At 36.1% G+C, this 18,021-nt stretch overlaps 1 protein-coding gene across 3 annotated transcripts; it reads right to left on the bottom strand.

The window, feature by feature from the left end:
* Window positions 1–4,608: 4,608 nt before the first annotated feature.
* LOC135111070 (uncharacterized) lies at window positions 4,609–17,699 on the bottom strand. 3 transcript variants are annotated; one of them, XM_064023989.1, is made up of 10 exons: window positions 17,598–17,699; window positions 13,932–14,057; window positions 12,903–13,095; window positions 10,563–10,625; window positions 9,254–9,493; window positions 8,541–8,594; window positions 8,261–8,422; window positions 7,547–7,600; window positions 6,450–6,695; window positions 4,609–5,331 (listed from the first exon to the last, which is right to left on the bottom strand). In XM_064023989.1, the coding sequence occupies exons 2-10, from the start codon at window positions 13,997–13,999 to the stop codon at window positions 4,930–4,932; spliced, it is 1,482 nt and encodes a 493-aa protein (XP_063880059.1). In that variant the 5' UTR covers window positions 14,000–14,057; window positions 17,598–17,699; the 3' UTR covers window positions 4,609–4,929. The 3 variants fall into 3 exon arrangements, with proteins under 3 accessions (XP_063880059.1, XP_063880063.1, XP_063880060.1); XM_064023993.1 differs by lacking the exon at window positions 17,598–17,699 and adding an exon at window positions 17,412–17,540; XM_064023990.1 differs by lacking the exon at window positions 17,598–17,699 and adding an exon at window positions 17,155–17,375.
* Between the last annotated feature and the right edge of the window lie 322 nt (window positions 17,700–18,021).

Raw genomic sequence — 18,021 nt, 5'->3', positions numbered from 1 at the left:
CATTATTGGAACTTATAGGCCTACTGGAATCTTTCATCTATGCATTAGTGGAACCTAAATATTTACAATACTTGCCATTAAAATATTTTACAGTGATTACCAAAACAAATGCAAGGGTACATGGAGTAGTTATTGAGAGGAAACGACTACCCCTTCTACGGATCTTCTTAAAAAAAAAAAAAAAATGGACGACCGGGGTTAGTAGAAAATGGAAATACTGAAAGATGAACTGCGGCTTTTTGGTGTATTAAAGTAAATCTTACAGGAAATTGTTTCGTGAGGCTATATAATCGTTGTGGACCATTTTGCCAAAAACTAAGACCTAAAAGACTTTCTTCACACACTTGAGGGGCCTCCACAAATTTATGTCTGGTGCATCATTCACGGAAATTTTAACCTTATACTTTTACGTTTCGGAAATTCCCATTATAGAAATTTCATCAAGATCTGAATCACGGTCGGATCGTAGGTTGGCCAAGGAAACACCAACTACAGACATGAAAACACTGTCTGTTTTCGTTATTGTGACATGATAAACAGCGATCAGGAACAAACATTCAGTTATTTCCTATCTACTGTTTTCACTGGAAATTTCAAAACTCAACAATAGCACTCATCATTTACCTTTCTTCAGCGATGGCCGATGATAGTGGCCGTAGTGGTCCCTGCAGGAGTGGAGAGACAGGCGGCGGTGGTGTGGTGGAGGCGCTGGCTTGAGGGTTACATTAAGGGTATTCAGTCCATCGTACTCTGTCATAAAAGCTTGGCCAGACGATAGTCCACGTGGCCCAGACATTCATCGTCTGCCTGCACCTGAAGATAAAAGAACAAAGATCATCATTATACTCATTGAAACATTCACTACAGATGTAAGAATATTAATTATTACACGAATGTAAAACAAAAGGAGTTCAGTCTACATTTTGATGAATGATGACTATGATAAGTAAATAAAAAGATTAATAAATAATCATATCATTATCATCATCGTCCGCTTCCGCGAGTCCAATGTAGGAGAACATCTGTCACATGCCTGTCTATTAAATTTCAAACAAGCAAAACTTTTTTTCTTTCCATCTAGTTCTCTGAATCAAATCTCTAGCCTCCTGCCATCAGTCGCTCTACTCACTGATTACTAGTGTGATTTGCGAATATCACAAAAAAATGGCATTTTGACATCCCAAAAGTGTGTAATGTTCTTTTCTATTTTAATTAGAGATGTGTGTGTGTGTGTGTGTGTGTGTGTGTGTGTGTTTGTTTGTTATGTGCATCTACGTGCGTGTGCGTGTTTGAGTTAGTGAAAAAATAATCTTCCATTTGCTTATTTTTTTGCCTCATTTAACTAATCTAATGACTTACATCTGCGTGATCATTCGTACCTATTGACCTATTGTGAGATGAATTTGGTTTATGCATTTCAGTGATAAAAAGCGTAAAGGAACTGCCGCTAGTCTGATAAATAAAAGCATATCTCTTCTCACCAGTAAACTGAAAAACAAACAAAAACACCACGGCCCTTCTACGAGTACTCATTGAGGATTACTGGAGCACAAAGGGGAAAAAAAGTGTTGACACAGTTGTTTCCTGTAACCTACTACGATGTGGAGAGTCAAATCACCAGAGGGAGAGTTAAGGATGTGAAATTTTCAAACTGCTCACTTACGGCAGGTTTGCTTGTTAGCAATACCTAAGATCCTGGCTTATTGATGCCCGGAGGCCCTTCAGCGGTGATTCCAACGTAACATTTTTTTTGTCCACATCCCAAAGAGAGAGAGAGAGAGAGAGTGTGTGTGTGTGTGTGTGTGTGTATGCCTCGGCGTGCTATTTTCCTTTCCAACTACAACTTGATCTTGTAGGTAAGGATTTCTTCCTCCACAAAATGTTTGATGTTATCTGGAGTGTTCCGTCCCTCTGGTTCGAATGGGCTGTCAAGGAAAGATGCAAAACAGTACTACATCAAATCTAGCCAACACACTTTTTTTTCTCTTTCGCTTCGTCTTTTATTTATTTATTTTTTTTTATGTAATTATACCATAGAATCAATATGGAAAATTATGAATACGTGCGCACCCCAAGATGTGTGTGTGTGTGTGTGTGATACATATGTGACTGACAGAGCATGGTGGATATGAGTAAGACTTTACTATTGGGATGGAAAAAAAAAAATACTGACGACTGAAGAAAGGGGATGAGAGTGGAACAGATGGAGGAGAGGATATGGAAAGTTACCAAACGGATTTTGAGAGAGAGAGAGAGAGAGAGAGAGAGAGAGAGAGAGAGAGAGAGAGAGAGAGAGAGAGAGATTCATTAGCTAATGTAATGCTAAAAACCAGCGAGTGTGGGTGTGTAATGTACTCACAAGCTAGTGATCGCTCTTCATTGATGGACTGCCGTGGATAAGCAAGCTTCCTTGGTAAGGAGGGAGAGCGTCAGTCACCCTGAGCCTCGTGGTGTTTCGACTCGTGTGGTTCGAGACGTGATGTGGCTTCTGATTGACGACTGGACGCTCTAGTTGAATCTTCGGTTGTGTAGTTTGGTGGAAATGACTCAGTAGTTTGGTAGTTATGTGGTGATTTCCTGTGCTAATAATGAAAGCAGGGCAGTGGGGAGAGACAGCTCTGAGTTACGGGAGTGGTCGAAGCAGCGCAGCCTGCGTCTCAATTGAAAGAAACTTACAGAAAACACAGGTGGTACTCGGATGTGAAAAAGTGACAGACAATGCTCAGTGTTGAGACAGGGAAGGAAAGATATAATGAGAAAGTGAATGAATAGTCAATTGCTATGGAATGTTTGTTATGGTTTATCAACTTGCACGAATAACAGAATGCGAAATTACTTTTGGAGGCATAGTGATGCTGCATCCCGGGCTGGACAGATGAAGGTGTAGCTGGGGTGTCGGAAGGTAGTATGGGGGTTTGTGGGCTGAGTGATTAACTCAGGCTGGACAGATGAAGGAGTAGGGGGAGGGTATCGGAAGGTAGTGTGTGGGGTCGTGGGATGAGTGATTCACTCATCCCACCAGTGCCACCAGTGTTGGCGAGCCTGAGCACCTCCCAAGCACCGACCGAACACAAGAAGTGGCACCAACGCCACTAATAACCATCATTAGCACAGATGGGCCACTTATAGCCCATGTGGGACTTTAGGCCCCACGAATCAAGAACAAACGGACGTGAGCAGGCATTCTCTCTACCGGCGTCCTGGGCTTTTGGTTCGGTCCGTGTAAGGTTAGTGGTGGTTGTCAGTCAGGGACCTGTAACTTTTGGTGAAGCTACAGATCTATGTAGGATTTATAATTTTGTAATTATTAAATTATGTGATAATGTATTTTTAACATCTTTTATGTCACCTTTAGTTAGATTAGTGTTTATGAGCTGAATTATTAATTGCTCTTATTGTGTGCAGCTTATTTTTGCAATTAGGTATCAGGCCATCATGTCATAGGATATCCTAAAAGTAACACAAGTAGACCTGGGGATGGTGTGTGGAGGGGGACATGACAAGTCGGTCTCTGCAGGGCTGTAGCAGGAGGCGGAATGCTCGACATCCTCTCCACAGTACTTACTCAGATAAAACAACACAAGCGAGTCTCCTAAAGCACACCAGAGTAGAGATTTGATGGATGGGGGAATACTAGCATAGGTGTGTGAGTAGGTGAGTGTGCTTGGCTATCAGCTGAGTGAGTCCTTGTCAGGTAATCACGTGTGTCCTTCAGGGTGAGGGTAGGGTGTCCTGGTATGTCCTCAGGATTGTTTGTAGAGTTACAATGTCATTTAACTTTCCAAGGATTCAAGTTTGGTATGAAAGGAGATATTAATGGGGTGGGGGTTATAGAAGTAACATCAGCTTACCAATTTCCAGACATTGCTAATTTATAGGGAAGATATGACTTTCAACTTTAAACCAAACAGAGTTTTTCCTCTACCAGAGAGCCTCGCAATGAACAGCAAGAACATGGCAAAGGTATCGGGGAAAACCCTCAGGACACAAGCTGACTGCAGATACAACATGCAGACAGCTGTTTCCTGTAAATCTACTGCGATGTAGAGGGAGTCAAACCACCAGAGGGTGTTGCCCAGTGACAGTGGAATCTCAGAGGTTTTTGTAATGGCACCTTCTGGCGACAATGGTCACTAACACACCATAAATCCAGACAAATGTAGCTCAAAAGTAGTCAAACTTAGTTTTTCAGAACAGTTGGAAATCTTACATCATTCAGTGCTTATACTTAAACAAAATATCTTATACTTCATAATTAGCTACAACTTCAATGCTTAAATAAATTGATATATGCAAAAATTAAATTTAAAAATATATAAAAAATGCACATAAAAAAAATAAACAGTAACCTGTGCTTTCACTTGTCAGAAACAAGTCATCTGTGTGCCACATTTAGTACACATGCCAAGGGTTGCTGACCCCTGCTCTAGTCACTACAAACATACAGCAAAAATTATGCAAAATCTTATATCTATTATATGTATCTTGTATGTACAATTCTTCTTTTTTTAAGACCTCATCAATATCTTATCAATGAAACTTGGAAATCTTGGTCTACTTACTGCAACCAAACAAAATTATCATAATCTTTTTCCAGGCCTCTGAAAATTTTTAATTTACAAATACTTTATTACTTCCTTGCACATGTGGACAATGTACATACCCTTGCTCCATATGGATCAGCACCCATGATCATTTACATGATGCACCTTACTTTCAAAAGCTAGAAAGCATCAAGTAAATTTTAGTAAATTTTTTGAGGGAAAAAAAATAACTCCTTTTGTTCCTCTGCCATAGGAGAAGCTACAAAAAGAAAGGGTGAAAAAGTCAACCTGATACAGTAAAGTATGATGATGTTCTTTACACACAGAGTTGTATGAGTCGTGAATGAAGGTCCCCACAATTAACAATTACAAGACATTTCCTGGGTCAGCATTGTGGGCTCAGCCTCAATACAAGGGATCTCTGCCTCAACCTACTCCTCCTTGCCAATGCCTGGCAGTCTGAGCAGAAGGAAATTTCATTACTGTCCAAAGGCCGAAGCCCTGACCTGGAGGGAATCTGAGGATGAGGCTTTGTCCGCACAAGAGGCAAAGTTATATCCTGAGCAATGTCAAAGGCACCCCATGACTCAGCAATTTGGTGACATCTTTTGAGCAAGAGGGACCGACACAATGAACAACGTCTCTGTGTGGCAGGTTCCTTCAAGACAGAGTACTCAGAGCACTTCTCCTTCAGGATCTCAACAACTTCCTGAAGATGTTCTAACTGCTCTGTTTTCCTCTTTTCTTTCTGTCTTGCAATCTTAACCTTCCTCTGAAGATCTTGTATCTGTGGGGATAAAAATTTTAGTGTTTGAAAAGTCCCACATTCCATGTTTAGTTCATAATATCATACAATACAGTGATGACCACTATGCCCTCATTTTCAGATAAAGGTGCAACAAGAGTGATAGAACCCATAAAAGGGCAGTTTGAAAATTAATGATCACTGCTGGATTCTATCAAAATCTTCTGATATGTGTAGAGTAACAGGAAAGGTTTCACCAACACACTGGATGGATGGCCTATATTCAGAAAAGGGATCTAGATCTCCAGTGGAATTCCCTCTGTGGAATTCATGCAGTATATTAAAAAATCTGCATCATATCAATTTCATGTATATTTTAAAAAATTCAAGGCATATTATTCAATGTGTTATAAAATATCCAACAGGAACATAATTATTGACACTTTAACACTGAAGTCTGACTAATTATGACACTTCAGCGAAGCGGAACCTTACTTTGATAAATATAGGTACTACTGTAGTTTTTACAGGTACAATCAGGTGCAAAGAAAATGTACAAGTTCCCTTAATGGTAGAGAGGTGGCCTGGTTGCATATTCTGGAGCTAGGTGGGAAGAATACTCGCACTGTATTTTCTGCACATTTTAAAAAGGGAAGGGCAAGGGGATTGGAAACTTTTCTTCTATATTTAGGTCTATAATAGTACAGCAGAGATAAAGCAATTTTGTTGCTGGATCCTGATACTGAGAGAATGAGGTATGTTGTACAGCTGACCATCATGCAGTACTGTGAGTGACCATTATGGCAATCATTTTCCTCTTTCCTAAAAGTTTTGAAGCTAAGAAGTAAGGCAGAGTTTGTGGATGTGACTGTAAGAATGTGTGTGTCCAATCTGATCACTAAGATATCAGATTATGTATTATATTTGATATATATATTACAATAGCTTCTGACATCCACTTTTAAGTGTATATTTTAAATTCTTTCTGAATATTGATTTACATTTTTAGTATTTTAATGTACAATAATCCTAATTTTATTCCCCATGAAGTCTAATACTGATATTATGAGGCAAAGAAAACTATACATCAGTAAATGAGGCTAAGAAAGCATCACAGTTATATAGTTATGAGTCAAATAAATATGAAGGCCATCACTCACCTGCTTGTCTTTCTCATCCTGCAAACCACTGGGTCCCATAATCATGGAGGCTGTGTGGGAAAGGATAGACTCTTGGATGGAGGAGATTTGTTCTACTGTGGCTGATGCTCCCTCCTCTTTGGACTCCTCATCATCCTCTTCCTCCTCATCCCTCACAAGGCTGCAAGTGGCTGTTGCATTCTTCCCTGCTTTGGTTGGTTCAATCATCACCACATATCGGATAAACTTGGCTTTGGACTTTTTTTTCTGAAGACACCATAAAAATGTTAGTACTGGATCTCAAGTGGATATGACTGGCTTCAACTATCTTAAAATTATGTAATCTATGGCTGAAGCTTCCACCATGTGTAAATGAACTGATTTCCACAAATCTATCATTTTCTCACTCTTATCAAATTGTTTCACTCCTATAGCAGATCACTAAAACTATGTAGCTGTGTAATCAGTGCACACATGTGGTAAGCTCACTGACCCAAGTCCTATTTGTTGCTGACCATTTTCAGCCACTGTCAAATAACTGATGATCACACACACTGTCATTAACCACATTTTCACTGTCAGTCCATTAGGAAGCTCCCAGGAGGTGGCATGAGACTATGTACAAGCATCACTTAAAAATTCTGCTTGCACCATCATGGGTAAGGCTGACCATCCAAAACAGAACAGCCTACTACAATAAGCTAAAATATAACTCACTGATTAATTAATTAATTAATTAATTGTATAAATTAACAAATTAATAAATAAGTATAAAAATCAATCAATCAAAATAATTTCTTGTTTTCTTCATCTTAAATTCAAAACTCAAAATTAACTCATACAAAACTGTAAGAGCAAAAAAATTTCAGAAATAAAAACAATACAAGTGAAATTAAAACAAGAGTGAGTGCATTTTAAGCAGACTACATGCAAACATTGGGAAAAAATAATGAACAGTGTATCATTAATACTTTTCACCAAAAATTAATAGTAGAACATATAGGGGAAAAAACTGGTATGTATGTATGTATGCATGTATGGCATTAAAGTTGTATGACAAAACATAATTAATTCAATAACCCATCTTGCTGATGCAAGTGTAAATATTCAGTACTTACCAATCTACGATTTTTCTGTTGTAACACTTTAATCTGTTTTTTAATCTCCTCTGCCTGAAATTAAGAAGTACAACAGTAATTATGATGACATTATTGATTATCTTCTACATTTATTGTTATTTCAAAGATGAATTTGAGATCATTCTTGGGAACCATTGTGTTGAATACCTGTTATAAAATATCTATCTTGAGTTTACTAAATATAACAAATAATGAATACCAGTTGTACAAACGTTTTGACATTATGGGCATCAATATTGGCTCCAGAAGCCAATATTGCTCACCACATTACCCAAGGTAACCACAACTGCAAAAGTGTCACACAAACTACAGAGCCTGAAGCCTTAAAACGTTTCAAGGTAAAACTTTTCAAGCTCACAGAATAGACAGTAATGTGTATTACTGAATTAAAGCTTGGCTTAATTATGGAGAGCAAAGGGTACAGGTAAATAGAAATAAGTTAATCAAAATGGGATAATATTAATTATCAGTGATGTCCTCTAAGAGTCTGTTAATGTTAACAGGTCTTACTTTTCATAATCTACATTAACAATTTCATGAGGTTAAATAAACCAGTGAATAAAACTGGCAGATGGTGCTCAAAAGTTACTTTGTGTAAGCCAACTGGTCTTTGGTAGTCTTCTTATTTTCTGATGTCCTTACATGGCAATATTTCTATTTTTTTCCAGTATGCTCTTTAATCTTTAAACTTACCTCTTTGAGCTTTTCCCTGAGCTGTTCATCCTTTCTGAGGAGGTCTTTACTATTAACATTGCTCAGTGCTGATGAGCCTGCCTGCAGTGATACCTTGATTAGCTCTGCCTCCTTCTGTAGTGCTGCACGGCGAAACTGTGTCCAATCTGGTGGCTCCTGTTTCTGTAGGGAAAAGATTAAAAAAAATATGTATATAAAGATTAAAAAATATATATAAACCTATTCTCTGTTAATTAATTCTCTATTAATACTGACAGACATATGCGCTGCTAACACTTACCACAATCTTCTTGGGACTGTTCAGGTAGTCCAGCTTCATTTTAAGGAACTCAACCTGCAGGGCAAAAGGTTCAGTGAGTGGTGTAGTCTTACTGAAGGTCATTTTGATTTTAACTGTTGTTTAAAACACAAGTCAAGAGTATTCAACATGACAACCTAAACTACAGCTTTCTACAATTAATAGTACAAGTGTGAACCATGAAGTTATCTGCTTTAAAATATACAAAACTTTTATATTGCTAATATTTCATTCTCTACAAGAAATAACATAACTGTACACTGACACATATATATAGTGCATACTACCTAAAATCTCTTTTCTTTTTCAGTTTTTCATTTTCAGAAAAATTAAGATAGATGAACTCAGTGAGGTTTCCATTTCTTATGCTAACATGGAAGCACACCATGATTTTTTTTATTTTTTATGAAAAAATTCTATCAACCAGGCCTCTCACATGAAACTTGTTTGAATTTGATACCTATGCCAGAAGTGAAGTTATTGTTCTGAGACTTTAGGAGCAATTTTCTGTTTTTAAGAAGTGGTGCTTAATCCCCTCTGCTTCATGAGGCATCATATATGGCATCTATATATTGAAAAACTGGCATTGCAAGTAGCTACTGCATTTTCATTTATGTAGATGAAATACAATCTCAAAGTTGTTGTGCCTGATTATGCATGTGATTTAAAGTATCTTACAAGATTCAAATGCAAACCTTTTGTTCACTCTTCCTGAGCAGTGCTTCCATCTCATTTTGAGTACGGCAGTAGAAGTGGTCAGGGTATGTTGAAGGAGCTGGGTCAACATGGGAATCGGCAGCTGTATCAAGGAATGGTGGATCATCAGGCTCAAGTGACTCCACTTCCTCATCCTCTGATGGGTCCCTCTTCATTGCTGCCACCACTGCTGCCATACGACCACTCAACTGCCTACCTGATCGGGTGGTGATGCCATGCTAAGAGAGAAATAACAAGGGATATATGAATGGGGATTCCTCAAATTAGCAACTTACTTGAGAGTTAATTTCTCTCTCTCTCTCTCTCTCTCTCTCTCTCTCTCTCTCATTCTTTCTCCAAGTGTATTAATAATGGCAATAGAAGATAACTATGTTAACAATAGCAACTTAAACAGTGAGTATATTTCATATCTGTAGTACATCACAGACTCCAAGATTACTACAAATACAGACAAGAATACCCCCACTAATTCATGCATAGATTTTTTGAGTTCACATTTTCATTCATCATATGAAAAGCAGAGCCTAAAAACTTTCAAAAATTATCAGTGTTCCCAAAAATATATCAATTAATTAACTCACAATAGTGACCTGTTTTAACAAAACATCCCTTAATGAATGCATGTATAATGAGCTTTTATTCAACGACATACAAGTATGCAATTATGCAATGTATAAAAATAATACAAGTGCAAAGCTGAGCTGTCACCTTTTGAAGATTACTTTTTTGCTCTATATACTTCATATACTTTAAAACACACACACACACACACACACAAAAAAAAAAAAAAAAAAAAATATATATATATATATATATATATATATATATATATATATATATATATATATATATATATATATATATATATATATATATATATATATATATATATATATATATATCATAATTCAAGGTGAAAGGCAAGAAAAGTCACAATGAAATGCTTAAAGTTTACAGAATTAAGAAGTCTGGAGTTGTAAGGGTGTTGGTGAGGTGATAACCCTTATTTTAACTGACCATTAGCCTCCTTCAGCAACTCATTACTCTCATACTGCAGTAATTCATAATCAAGTAAAGTTAACAGGGCTAATTGCTTATCTCATAATTTTACACTCTGCCTTTAATTCCTCGAGTAACAAGTGATGAGTGACTGTTCATGTTACTATGAACAAATTAGATCTTGGAGCCAATCAATTAGTCAGAGAAAGTCACCAATTTGTTCATAAGGTTAACATGTATCCTAAGTTGCACAAAAGTAAGTTTCTCATTGCAGTCTCATAAATACACCTTGTTGGTTGGTTGCTTTGGTTTCTGCTCATCCTCAGGTTCCTGCTTGATATGTATTGGGTTCTGGAAGAGACAGCAAACATTTCATAAAAAGATGTCATAACTTTCAATAGCATATATATATATATATATATATATATATATATATATATATATATATATATATATATATATATATATATATATATATATATATATATATATATATATATATATATATATATATATATATATATATATATATATATATATATATATATATATATATGATTACAAGCAATTATCAACAGTATAAATGATCACTCAAATAAATTTTCTAGAATTATAAACTTAAATTTGTCTTAAACAAGAAGAAAAAAAAGCCATTAAGACAGGAAGTAAAGACAGGGAGTTAAAAGTAACATCAGATGCAGGATGAATATACCAGGACCAAGGAGCAGCTCAGTGAAAGGGGATGTGAATGCACAAGTGAGGAATTATGAGCTGGTGTATTGTGGACAGGCAAGTTATGGTGGAAGAGGTGAGGAAGAATATGTAAGACTTAGTATGTCAGAAAGAACAGAGAAGAGCAAAACTTGTTATACATTGAACAATGTAATGATAGTATAAATAAAATGTAAAATTAAGCATATACAGCTTGCCTATGTATGTACCTATCTAAAAATCTATCTACATACCAGACCAACAATCCCAGACACACACACACACACACACACACACACACACACACACACACCACTTTATAATAAGGAAACAAAATAGAAAAACAAAACACAAAAGTTCTGGAAGGATTTGAATGAATGTTGAAGGGAGTACAGGTCAACCATCACTGATCCAGCGATCACTTATCTGATTCCATCACTAATCCGGCACTAATTTCAGCTAGCGTAATTTCAAATTTCCTGAGTCACCACACCAAACTGCTACCACTAGCATATGTTGACACTCTTGATGCATAAATAGCTGGCATAATTTCCAAACATAGGGAAGCCATTCTAATTTTTTTTTCCATTTCTTATTAAATCTGCTCAGTTTTACCTCCAGCTATGACTTCAGTGAATATGGGATATGTTCTCATTGTGTAAAGTACAAACGCTGTACATTATCCATAAAAGATAAGGTCTGGAGATCTAGTGAAGAAACAAGTCAAATTTTCATGAATAGCTAGGACTAGATTATGAGTGTGAACATAGTGAAGGTTGGCTGCAGCATTTCAAGGACTGACATGGTTTAAAGTTTTGTGTAGTGTATGGTGAAAAACATTCAGTGGACATGGAAGCAGCTGCAAAATTTGTTGACAATACCAATACTACCAGCATCAGCCAAAAATTAAGTATCAGTATAGGGGGAAAAAGTGGTATCATTACAACCCCACTTATTAATTAACTTGTACTGATTTACAGGTATTTTAAAGGTAGGATGAGATAGTTAACTGTTAAGTGTATTCTAACCTAACCTCTCTATAATCCAACAAAATCACTCATCCAGCACCCTACAGGTCCCAATGATGCAGGATTAGTGATGGGTGACCTGTATAAGGGAGGAGGGAAGATAACAGATAGAAGCTGTGGGCTCTGAAGTACATGGATGATAAAACTACTAATAAAGTAGTCAACAAACAAGGAGCACCAAAGTAAGAATGAGAGTACTGATATTTTAGTAGCTGTACAGCCACATGCTTACACTGTTGAACAAAGCTGATGAGAGGTTAAGAAAAATATCTTAAATTTGCAATGAAGAAAATAAAGTAATTATGGAAGGAAGAGAACATTTGCAAATCAGGAAGTGAGCCAGCATTTCTATGAAACACTAGATAAAAGATTCAAATACCTTGAAAAGTTAGACCAAAGGAGGCAGGACATGAGAGTCTGATATGGGACTAAGAAACTGATACATAAGTAGGATTAACTAATGCAGACATGGAACCTGTCTGACTTTTACTAAAACGTTCATTATGAATGTGCTATTACTTAGACCAGATACACCTGCATACAAAACCTTAATGCTACACCCTCCTGACAACTCTGAGCAAGCAATGTCACATAAGGTTTATTCCTCTGCATTTATTAAGCAAAGCTATGCCAACTCATTCAGCAAAATAGTCATATATATGACAATCAGTACTGCAGTCATGAATTTGCTGTGGAGTATAGGCAATTGTCAAGTTTGAGAGAGAGAGAGAGAGAGAGAGAGAGAGAGAGAGAGAGAGAGAGAGAGAGAGAGAGAGAGAGAGAGAGAGAGAGAGAGAGAGAGAGAGAGAGAGAGAGAGAGAGAGAGAGAGAGAGAGAGAGAGAGAGAGAGAGAGAGAAATATTCTTCACACTCACAAACCACTAACAACCTTTTTAATCTTTGGTGCAAACTTTCCCTTAGTTGGTACAGCACCCATCCTGAGTCTCGTGGTCTGGCCGGTCCGGTCAAAGCATTCTTCTTCGAAGTGTTCTGAGCAGAGTACTGCACGCTTCCCTGGGCTCCAATTCTTTCGTCCTGTGGCAGGAACCCATTTTTGACGGGCTTCATTGTTCTTTGGGAAGCTGAAACAAATTTAATATCATTCTCAATAAGACAATTGCTTATGAACACATAAGTTATGTTTATTTATTTTTTTTATTTATTATTTTATTTTTGTTTATTTATTTACTTATTTATTTTAATTATCTATTTATTTATTTATTTTATTAATTTATTCATTTTTTTTTTTTTTTTTTTTTTTTTTTTTATGATCTCCCCTATTAGTTGCAGACCATTTCTGGTCTTTTATAGCAACTGTTTCCACATGCATGTACAAAGCATAGTGCTTGATTGCCTACCTATTGGTCCTACTGTTTCCCATATGTCTATACCTATTCTCTGATAAATGACTAGAGGCTACATCCAAATCATATCTGCTGACTAAAACATTAGATGCTTCAATAATGTTGGGAAGTTCTGCTCCCATAACAGGGGTACTGATAATTTAGAGAAGAAAGTTGTGAAACCACAGAACATCCATGATGCTAAAAGCAAATTGAACAGAACCAAATATGGAGAAAGAACAACACAACAAAGATAACCAATAAAAAAAAAGAGAAACACATATAGCAGAAACACTAACACAAAAATTGGCCCTGAAATAAAATGCATCTGCTTACTACTGTGTCAGCTGTCACACTGCAAGAAGATACAGTAGTTTAGTGTTCCCTAACACCCCAAGTCCATACTATACTATCATCTGCTAGTGTTCTATGAAGATGGTCTGGAAACTTTTGGATTAAACCTTGTACACATATAGGTAAACATGAAGAAACAAGCATGCACACACATACACACAAAACACACAAAAAAAAGTTATCCACAGCAAAAACTCACTGCAGTCATTCTCTCAACTTACAGGTGAAATGTAACCTTGGTCCCACGACCACTCCTATTTGAACAGCCCCTTGCAGAGCAGGAAGGCATTTTCTTCCAAATCTTGTTCCTACTTAATGTTAGAATGCAATCCACAGCTTATGATGTCCTGAAATTACAAATAACTAGATAATTTTGTTGTTTTTATAAGGGTTTGAAGTTAATGATAAATTTGTGAAAATAATATATCTTTCCAGAGCATTTGTTTCCAAACTCAATCTGAAAATTTAAGAAAACTGAGAAATAGAAAGAATACACTGAGAAATAGAAGAATACACTTCAAGTCTACGAATGAAAGAGATGAAATAACAATGATATGGCTTAATTCTGGCACTGGTAAGGTGAACATAAGAATGAAAACAAATCCTATTTATCCATTAATAATTACATTTATGGCAAATTATATTACTCTCCACTTCATTTCAAAGTAGGGTGGAAATAAGAATGAAAGCAAATTCTATTTATCCATGCATCCATTAATAATTACATTTATGGCAAATTATATTACTCTCCACTTAATTTCAAAGCTCCCTTGCTACTGTAACTCTAGATGTAACCATCCTATAGCACACAGCAACTATTCAGTTTGTTGCTTATCCAGTTTTTTTATATGTAGTAGACATTAATTCTGGTTCTGGATCTATGGTTCATCCCCAACTTGGACCATTATCTACTCAGACCGCCATCAACTCGGACTACAAGATACCAAGATACCAACTCGGACCAGATCTAAATATCAATAAACAGAACAAAAGGTAAAAACAAAAGCCTTAAAAAATAAAATTCACACATCTAAGAAATGGCTTGCAATTCATCATTAACATAAAGATGTAAAACAATAAGGTTAAAAGAAAATCAAAATTAAAATGTACAAGTTAAAAATAAAAGTATAAAAGCTTTAAAACAATAAAATTCACACAAACAAACAAGAAACTGTGTGCAATTCATTACTAACAAGCCTAAAATTGCAAAAAAAATGTAAAACATGGTTAAAGAAAATTAAAATTAAAATGTAGTAGCTGAAAATAAAAGTAGTATAAAAGCTTTAATACATTAAAATTCACACATCCAAGATATTGTTTGCAATTCATTAATAACAAACCAAAAATTACAAAGATATAAAACAACAAGGTTAAAAGAAAATGAAAAGTAAAATGTAGTAGTTGAAAAATAAAAGTACAAAAGCTTTAAAACATTAAATTTCCAGAACCAAAAAATTGTATGTAATTCATTATTAACAAGCTTAAAATTATAAAGACATAAAACACCAAGGTTAAGAAATTTAAAATTAAAATATAGTACTTGAAACACAAAAGCATAAAAGCTTTGAAACAATAAAATTCACGCATAACATTACGACAATAACATTCATGCATTCATAACAATAGAATGAGAAGCCATCTTCTGTAAGTCTTTAGCTGATCTATGGCAATTAGAAAATTGGTTCCAAAGTTTTACAAGTTGTCCATGCTGCTTGGAATATTTTGTTTTTTGGTGTCGCAATACCTTGCCATTATTTAGTAAATCATTTAGTAAATGCCCTTGTAGTGTTACGAGCCTTGCCTCACTATACAATAGTGTTATGAGTGAATAGAAATTAAGTTGACCTTTATGTGATTTCAAATTAAGTCTGTAGTGCCAACCTTCAACATCATTATTTGTTAAGACACTCCTTACAAACACACACCAAGCAGTGGGAGGCCGTATCCCAGACCTCATCCATACAGTGTTTACATACTCTAAAAAATTTAATAGTGTTTTTTTTCTGTAACATCCTGAAAATGGTCCTTCTGTATGTTCAGCAGGTAAGATAACAAAAGCAATTGTTTTAAAAATTTGTATGTTTCATTGTCATTTGTACATACAGACTGAGGGCTGAATTCTTGGACTTTCCTCTAAACTGCCTGTCCCCAGTGAAAGGCACAACCACATATAACCACATCTGGAAAGACGTCAGGAATAATCCACCAAACACTTGCCTTAAAATCAAGCATTACTTCTTGAACTTTTAATTGTTCTCCCAGAAGTTCTTCAGTTTTACTGAATACTTTCTTGTAGTCTCTGCATTTGTCTTGTATTTCCATCACATTGCATGAATGCGTGAATGCTAAAAAGTTGTGTGAAGGGCCACCTCACAACTCTGAATATTCCATCAACAGAGCATCTTTTTGATTTAGTAAGTAACTAAAGTTGTTTTTTTGTCGCAAATAGTAAGTGACATCTGTCCCCTATACTTGTATCGTATTGAAGAAAGTCAGGAGTTATGTGTTCCTCGTTAATTTCAAAAGTGAGGTCAACAGGCTCTGTAGGTCTGTTAGCTCGTTGCTTTCTGCTGGCCTGTAGAGCATAATTTACAGTCTGGCAGCAAAGCAGTGGGCATGGTTGGATCTATATTTTCAAGCTTCACTTTTTCTACGATTTCTGATACTGGCTAAAAAACATCCTCCATTGCTTTTTCTTCAATCAACTTTGATACCTTACTTGTGGTGACAGGGAACAAGGAATGTTCATTGGGTCCTCTCATACACATGTCCACTTCTGTGATTGTCATTGCACAGTTAATAGTTTTATTGTGCACTGCACATTGACAATGAACACCAACACTTGTTTTCCTTTTAAACAGGTATGAATAACCAAGACTGTCTATAAGTTTATGCTTCCCTCTTTGTGAGAATGAAGATACTTTTTTCATATGTAATATCTTCTACAACACTTGTGCCTGATCAGATGAATGATCCTCAATATAGCAGTTAGCACTAATGTTCAACTAGTCATGCTCATTGAAAAATTCACAATTATGATCTTTTGCATAAGAGCATGTGGCACACCTCCAGTTTATTTCCAGACCCTCCCTTATTACTCTTCTTTACTCTTCCCTTGTAATGACGGTCTCACAAGCTCTATGTTGCCAAAAACTGCATCCATTACACAATAATGCCTCCTGCAAAATTTCTAAACCTATTTATAATAAAGGTAATTACAGCATGTCACTATTCAAACTTTTCCTGATATTTTGTTTAATTTATTCTACTGCATCCTTTGCCTTCAAGAATACTACTACTAATATAGACTAGAGCATGCAGAAGATTTATGTGATGAAATCTGACGCTAGGTCAATTTGTATAGAGTTCAGTAATTTATACTTATATGTTTAATTTCAGTAATATACTAATAAATCAGGAAAACTGCACACACTGTGATCTCACCTGTCGGGAACACACTATGTTTAGGCACACCAAATACTTGTCCATGATGTGCTTACTACGATCTAGAAATGAAACCTGGGCTGGGCATGAATGAGGGTGGGATGATTCGGACGATTCACCATCGTGTTGGAATAAATGATGGTTTAAGTAATAAAAATGGCCAGAGTTGGTTGATGAAGGTGTGAGTTGGTTGAGATGACAGTCCGAATTGGTATTTCAGAATGGTCCAAGATGGAGATGGTCAAAGTTGGACCTACCCCTGCATCTGCTGGTCGGGGAGACAGTCTTTGCATCGGCCCGTGTATTTTACTACGATTGCTCAGTCTTGGCAACCTGACAAACTGATGTTGTAACGAATCTAGGACCGTGAGTGAACAAATGACAAATTGAGTGATGTGTATCAGTGAGAGGCCATAGGGAAAGAAAGAAAGAAAGAAACTAACCTATTCATGCTCTGAACCAGGCCTTCCCGCTCACTACACTCTGCTCCATCAAACGTAAACAAACCTTCTGTAGCCCCTTCACCCACAGGCTTCCCTGTTCGCAACCTTCCGAATATATATATATATATATATATATATATATATATATATATATATATATATATATATATATATATATATATATATATATATATATATATATATATATATATATATATATATATATATATATATATATATATACACACACACACACACACACACACACACACACAGGCTACCGTAAGCGAAATTGGATATGAAAAGATATAGAGATGGTGGGAGAGCATGAGCATAGCTCTTTTCCCATAAAGAACAACTAGAAAATAAACACACACACACACACACACACACACACGTGCATCACTTCTTGATTTAATTCTTC

The sequence above is a fragment of the Scylla paramamosain genome, chromosome 21 (genome assembly GCF_035594125.1).
Source record: "Scylla paramamosain isolate STU-SP2022 chromosome 21, ASM3559412v1, whole genome shotgun sequence".
NCBI lineage: Eukaryota > Metazoa > Arthropoda > Malacostraca > Decapoda > Portunidae > Scylla > Scylla paramamosain.
The sequence above is the reverse complement of the archived record's forward strand: the minus strand, read 5'-3'. Positions and strand labels throughout refer to the sequence as shown.